At 44.3% G+C, this 7,526-nt stretch overlaps 1 protein-coding gene across 1 annotated transcript; it reads right to left on the minus strand.

The window, feature by feature from the left end:
* Nucleotides 1–930: 930 nt before the first annotated feature.
* LOC120380129 (olfactory receptor 5V1-like) lies at nt 931–5,490 on the minus strand. The gene is made up of 3 exons (XM_039497624.1): nt 4,588–5,490; nt 2,613–2,627; nt 931–939 (listed from the first exon to the last, which is right to left on the minus strand). The coding sequence occupies exons 1-3, from the start codon at nt 5,488–5,490 to the stop codon at nt 931–933; spliced, it is 927 nt and encodes a 308-aa protein (XP_039353558.1).
* Nucleotides 5,491–7,526: the final 2,036 nt, after the last annotated feature.

Raw genomic sequence — 7,526 nt, forward strand, 5'->3', positions numbered from 1 at the left:
ACATTAATATATGAAAAAAGTTCACAGAACAAGATGTTAACTCCCCCCTTTACACACCCAACATGCACCAAAAAAACCCTCACAACTGATATGTGAACTTCAAAGAATCTCTGCATTCTGGAATCAAAATGATACATTTCCATTTGTTGACCCCAAACTGAATGTTTTGCGTAGATTTGGGTTGGGTAGATATTGTCTTCTGCTCTCTCAGAGTTGCTGCTGTATCCCATGGTAACTGCAGTCCCAAGTCCCACATGTTTTCATTCTCCTCCATGGGCCTTCCTCTCTGGCCAGACTACATCTCCCATGGTGCACAGCAGTCTCTCCCTGTGGCTGGGCTGCTGCAGTGTATAATGGACATGTGTGGAGAGGGAAATCCATAACTTTACCCTTTGTTCAATGCTCATCAGACATGTGGGCTGGTTCTTTACTCACACATCAACTTTTAGGAAGGGCTGAGCATCAGAGCAGGTAGGGAAAAAAACCTTCCATCAAAACATTTTTCAGTGAACAAGAGGAAACATTTTCCCCCACAAAAAATTTTGTCCAAATGTTTCCTTGTTTTTCCAGGCAGCTCTAGTTAGCACCTAGCATGACTGGATCATCTACTCAGTGTTGCTTTTCAATTAGATCAAATTTTGCTTTTTTTTTCAATTGTAATGAGGAAACTAGCTATTATTATGTCTTGTGGGAAAAAGTTCTATTCCACGCTCTGTCTATCTCTGTCTGTTTGCAGTAGTTTAGTAGCTGTGTTGGTCCCAGGATATGAGAGATACAAGATGGGTGAGGCAATATCTTTTTTTGGACCAACTTCTGCTGGTGGAAGAGATAAGCTTTTGAGCTTCACAGGGCTCTTCTTCAGGTCTGGGGAAGGAAAGAAGAGTGTCTGAGCTAAATACAGGTTAAGACAGATTTTTAAGCATAAGGGGTTTACACATGCTGTGGGAGACCATTTAACGTTGAGGGGGCAATTAAGGATTAGCAGGCAGAGGGGTGTGTGACAAATTGTTGTAATGAGCCATAAAACCAGCATCTCTGTGGAGTCCATGATTTACAGATTTATGAATATTGATCATTGTAGCAGTGGAGATATGGCTGCCAGCTTTGCATCTGCTCTTCTCGAAGAATCTGGTGCTGCATTGAGTTGGTGAGTCCTGATCTGTGGTGAACATGCTTCTGATGATAATTTGGAGAGGCTGGGGGGTTGTTTGAAGGCCATAACAATTGCCCACTTTGTTTTAAGTGGTCTCCCAAAAATGTGTTTACCCCTTATTCTTAACAGTCTGTCCCAACTCACGTCAGGCACCAGAAATGACAGCAGGGAGCCTATCTCTCCTGTGCTCTCATAGACACCCCCCTCCTCATCCCACTAAGCCAAGACAACATTGGAGGAGGACGCCATTTCAGTGAAATGCATAGGGAAGAAGATCAAAGCCATGGATGAGGGAATGCAGTAGGCAGGGACATGGAGTCTGTGATGTCTGGGAATAGAACTGGGCCTGGGAGTTGGGCCTGGAATGTTGGGGGTGGTGAAGAGAGACTGGAACCATTTTGGAAAGAAGACTGGGTCTGAGAACTGAGGGGAGAGACTAGGGTTGGTAGCTGGGTGGGGAAGACTGGTTGAAAATAGGAATTGGTATTGGGACCTGATGAAGGGCAGGAAACAGGTAGATCAGATGACATTGTCATAAACAGTTAGTTAAGGGTTAAGGTCTCTTTTACCTGTAAAGGGTTAACAAGCAGTACCTGAGGAACACCTGACCAGAGGACCAATCAGGGACAAGGTAATTTCAAATCTCTGTGGAGGGAAGTTTTTTTTTTCTGTGTTCTTTGTTTTGAGTTGAGTCTCTCTTGGGAATTAAGGGAGTCCAGACATCTTAATCAAGTCCTCCCAGGTTTCTGCAGTACTTTTCATCTATTCAGTCTAGTGAGTATTAGAAAGGTGTACTAGTATTATAAGTTTATTTCTACATTTTGCAATTGTGTGTTTTGCTGAAGGAATCTCTTTATTTCTATTGCTGTTACTTTGCTTTTACTGAGAAAGAAAGGGGGAGGGGGAATTCTCTCTGGGTTTATAGGTTAGACTCTGTGTATTGTTCCATCCTGGTATTACAGAGATAGTGGACTTTCTTTTTGTTCTTTTAATAAATCCTTTTCTTTTCTTTGGACTTGGTTAATTCCTTCTCGTGTGGAAATTCAGGGGAAGGAGAGGGGGAACAGTGAGTTCCTCCTGGGTTTGATTCACGGAGTTGAATCGGTGTGTATCTCTCCGGAGTAGGCTAGGAGAGAGAGGGAGGGGGGAAGTGGGCTGCTTCCCTTTGTGTTGAGATTCAGGGAGATTGAATCTATGTTTCCCAGGGAGAGTTTTGGGGGGAACAGGCAGTGTGTTATCCACTTTAAACGTAACTGGTGGCAGCAGGACCAGATCTAGACTAGGATTAGTTTAGAGGAGCTCATGCAGGTCCCCATCTTGGAACCCAAAAGCTCCAAGTGGGAGAGAAAACCTATGACAGATATGAATGAGGACGTGGGGGCCTGGGACTGGCTGGACAAAGAGTCTGGGAGTGGGAGCCAGTGGGGAAGGGGGATAGTGTTCGGGGAGGAGGGAAAACACATCTGATGAGCATCTGGGGTCCAGGGAGAAAAATGGGACTGACTAGGCTAAGAGACTGAGACAAGAGGCCAGAAAGTGGGGAGCCTAGAACATGAAGCCTGTTGGTGGTGGATGACATCAGAGGAGAAGCCCGGAAGGGAGAAGATCTATTAGTAGTAGTAATAGCAGTCACATACAAATTAAAGAAATATTCACATATGTTACGTACGAACATGTTTACTGTGTACGCAGGGATCGTTCACCCAGGAATTTATAACAAGGGGCAAACACACTGCTCTACATACACTCATGGAAGTTTCACTGATGCGATGAAATGCAGAGGCATGTGATAAATTAATTTAATATGCAGCACTGGCTCCCTCACCTGCAGTCTGCACCCTCGTCCATCTCCTCTAGAGGGTTTTATGTGCAGAGGTTGGGATTTCTAAGGGAGTCGAAGAGCAAACAGCATTACCTTAAAGCACCCTAGAGGAGCTACAGAGATCAATGAATGCACAGCATGTTAATGTGCTTTAGAACTCGCACCTCCCATACTGCAACACCACCACCCCGCCCATGTAGACAAGCCTTCAGTAAGCCTACTCAATTTCCTTAGGCTCCATGGAAAATCCCATGCATAATCTTTATTCACATGCAGAGTCTGGTGACTTCACTGGGACACATGCATGAATAAGGAAGAACCACAGACCAATCACTTTGTATTTTATTTTACCGTAAACATGTTAGCTTGAATATCTGGATTCTGAGAAACCCATGATGTTACTGACAGCTTTCCTCTGGGCCTACTTGACCTCTCTGTTTTCCAGGTTGTAGATGAGTGGGTTGACCAGAGCAGTCAAGACAGTGTAAAAGACAGAGAACACTGTGTACAGGGCTCTTGGTGCATTGGTATCCAATTGTGACATTATCACTATGGTGCTAGCCAGAAACCCACTCATCCAAGACCCAGCTGCTAAATGTAGACATAACCTACTATTCATGATGGCTTCATAAAATAGCGATTTACATATGGCTAAATACGAATCATAAACCATCCTGGATAAGAGATAACATTCCGTACACACTAGAGAAGCAATAATATAGAACTGAGTGACACACCTGTTAACAGAAATAGGTCTATCCTCAGTAAAGAGACTGGCCAGCATCCTGGGCAGGGATGGTGGAGGTGTAGCTGGTCTCCAAGCAGGACAAGTTCCCCAGAAAGAAGTACATGGGGGTGTGAAGGTGCTGATCAGCCACAACTAGTGCCATGATGAGGATGTTCCCCTCCATGGTAACAATGTAGATCACTAGAAACAGCAGGAAGAGAAATATCTGCAGCTCTGGGAGATCCCCAAATCCCAGGAGAATGAATTCTGTCACTGTTTGATTTCCCCACTCTGCGAAGTCCATGAACAGTATGTAGAAAAAAATAAACAAAACCTCTGCACTATAAATTTGATGAAGTTAGAATTTTAATAGAGAGTCAATAATTAAACCCATAAATATGCACAACCTCCCCTTTCCCTACTGATCAGTAACATGTTTGAGCCTTTTATATATCCTCTGTGTGTGTGGGGGGGGTTGCAATTATTTTTGTGATATAAACATTTATTGAAATAGTTTATTATTTTGTTATTTACCTCAGTAGTTTCAGTAAATGAAAAATTGTGCTAACCAGTTTGAGAATTATTTTGAATACAATTTCACTTAAATATTGTAAATAAAAAACCCTGTAATTAGTAATACATTACAAAGTTTAATCAAAAAAGACAAAAATGGGACTATTTAAATGTTCAAATTAAAATAATGTCTAGGTTTTTATTATATATTATTGTAAATTTTATTTTTTCATGTTTTCAGCAATTCTACTGAACATAAATAGGAAAGCACAAAGGAGAGAACTTTAGCACCCAGATAATGTTGAGCAGCCCCCTAGACCAATGGGTGGAAATTTGCCACTTTCATTGCAAGCACAATTTCCCCATGAAAACTTTTCTCAGAGCCCCCTTCACATCTTTGTTCCTCAGAGTGTAGATCATTGGGTTCAACATGGGGGTTACTATGCTGTAAAGCACTGAGATCAGTCTGTCACTGTCCAGCGAGTAGCTGGATATGGGCCTGACATAAGTGAAGATGGAGCTCCCATAATACAGCAGGACAATGGTCAGGTGGGACCCGCAGGTGGAGAAAGTTTTGAGCCTCCCCTCTGTGGAGCGTATCTTCAGGATGGTGGAGATGATGTAAACGTAAGACAGGACGATGCACAGGAATGGGATCCACCCAATGAAGACCCCGACAGCAAGCAGGATAATCTCATTGAGGGAAGTGTCTCCACAGGAGAGCTTGAGGAGGGGCGGGATGTCGCAGAAGAAGTAGTTGATCTGGTTGGCCCCGCAGAAGGGCAGCCGAAAGGTGAAAAACGTGTGCACTGCAGAGTTGAGGAAGCCACTGGCCCAAGCGGCACCAGCCAGCTGGAAGCAGAGGGATTTTCTCATGATGACCAAGTAGTGCAAGGGGTTGCATATTGCCACATAGCGGTCATAAGCCATCACCACCAGGAGGATACACTCCGTGCCCACAAAGGCCAGGAAAAAATAGAGCTGGACAATGCATCCTGCATAGCTGATCCTCTTCCTTTCCACCAGCAGGTGCACCAACATCTGGGGGACATTGGTGGTGGTGTAACAGAGGTCCAGGAAAGAGAGGTTCCCCAGGAAAAAGTACATGGGGGTGCGGAGCTGGGCATCCGTGCAGACGATGATGATGATGGAGATGTTCCCCACCAGGGTGCACAGGTAGGTGACCAAGAAGACGCCAAAGAGCAAGAACTGCAGCTGCTGGAGGATGGAGAACCCCATGATGATGAACTCAGTTGGGGCAGTTTCATTTGCCATTTTCTTCACAGCTGAGAGGGATGACTCGAAAGGGAATAAATTTAAAGAATGAGGCTGAGGTTTCAAAGCAATGTAGAGGATTTGGATGCCCTGACCTTGTTACAGTTTATGGGGACTGGGCATCTAAATCCCTTAGGTAATTTTTGAAAAACTCAGATTTAGGTTGTTTATGAAGTAAGACAGAACACTTTAGGGGATAATTTCAGCTTAAATTGTGCAATATAAAGGCAGGAAAGTGAATCTGTGTGTCTCTTCCGGTGTGTATTTGTGTTTGATTGCATAATTGTGTTTGTTAGTGTATCTGGTTGTGTATATTTGTGTCCGTGAGAGTTTTATTGTGCATATATATGATTGTGTGTGTTCTGAAAACATCCACTCAGTGTGCAGCGGCAGTCAAAGAAGAGAACAGAATGTTGGGAATCAGTAAGAAAGGGATAGATAATAAGGCAAAAATGTCATATTGCCTCTATATAAGTCCATTGTACGCCAATTCTTGAATACTGCATGCAGGTGTAGTCACCCCATCTCCAAAAAGATGTATTGGAATTGGAAAAGGTTCAGAAAACGGCAACAAAAATTATTAGGGGTATGGAATGGCTGCCATATGAGGAGAGATTAATAAGACTAGGACTTTTCAGCTTGGAAAAGAGACAACTAAGGGGTGATAGGACAGAGGTCTATAAAATCATGACTGGTGTGAAGAAAGTAAAAAAAGGAAGTATTATTTACTCCTCATAACACAAGAACTAGGGGTCACCAGATGAAATTAATAGGCAGCAGGCTTAAAACAAACAAAAGGAAGTAGACAAATTAGAGGATTGGGCCAAAAGAAATATGATGAGGTTCAACAAGGACAAGTGCAGAGTCCTGCACTTAGGACGGAAGAATCCCATGCACTGCTACAGACTAGGGACCGAATGGCTGGGTAGCAGTTCTGCAGAAAAGGACCTAGGGGTTACGGTGGACGAAAAGCTGAATATGAGTCAACAGTGTGCCCTTGTTGCCAAGAAGGCTAATGGCATTTTGGGTTGTATAAGTAGGGGCATTTCCAGCAGATCAAGGGATGTGATCATTCCCCTCTACTCAGCACTGGTGAGGCCTCATTTGGAGTACTGTGTCCAGTTTTGGGCCCCACACTACAAGAAGGATGTGGATAAATTGGAGAGAGTCCAGCGGAGGGCAACAAAAATGATTAGGGGGCTGGAGCACATGACTTATGAGGAGAGGCTGAGGGAACTGGGATTGTTTAGTCTGCAGAAGAGAAGAATGAGGGGGGATTTGATAGCTGCTTTCAACTACCTGAAAGGGGGTTCCAAAGAGGATGGATGTAGACTGTTCTCAGTGGTAGAAGATGACAGAACAAGGAGTAATGGTCTTAAGTTGCAGAGGGGGAGGTTTAGGTTGGATATTAGGAAAAACTTTTTCACTAGTAGGGTGGTGAAGAACTGGAATGGGTTACCTAGGGAGGTGGTGGAATCTCCTTCCTTAGAGGTTTTTAAGGTCAGGCTTGACAAAGCCCTGGCTTGGATGATTTAGTTGGGTTTGGTCCTGCTTTGAGCAGGGGGTTGGACTAGATGACCTCCTGAGGTCCCTTCCAACCCTGAGATTCTATGATTCTATGATGATTTGTTTACATGTAAGCGGGGGAATGGTCCCGCTATTGTGGGGAACTTTCCTGGCTTCTGCGCTACCCTGGTGAAGTGGGCTAGCGAAAGGATCTGAGTCCTCGCTCCCACTTCCTTTACCCAGAGGCCCCCCTGTCCTTGAGGACTCTCCTGTCTGGCAGAGTCCTCGTAACCCCAACAAGGCTGGGCCCAGGATTCCTGGGGGCCTCGACCCCCCAACCCTGCTGTGGTCACCTAGGACAGGGGCTAGGGTGTCCCCACTCCGGGGTACCCTCTATGCACTGCGCACCTCCCTGACCCACTGATCACATCATACAATTTAAGGCAAATACAAGTTATTTAATTAACAATTAATTTAAAAAAGAATAAGGAAAAATGGGAAAGGTTAAAGGAAACACGTCACCCTGCTCT

The sequence above is a fragment of the Mauremys reevesii genome, linkage group 13 (genome assembly GCF_016161935.1).
Source record: "Mauremys reevesii isolate NIE-2019 linkage group 13, ASM1616193v1, whole genome shotgun sequence".
In the NCBI taxonomy this organism is placed as follows: domain Eukaryota; kingdom Metazoa; phylum Chordata; order Testudines; family Geoemydidae; genus Mauremys; species Mauremys reevesii.

What these genes read in the sequence shown, in the direction of transcription:
- LOC120380129 (XM_039497624.1), bottom strand. Translation starts at nt 5,490, where the DNA reads ATGGCAAATGAAACTGCCCCAACTGAGTTCATCATCATGGGGTTCTCC.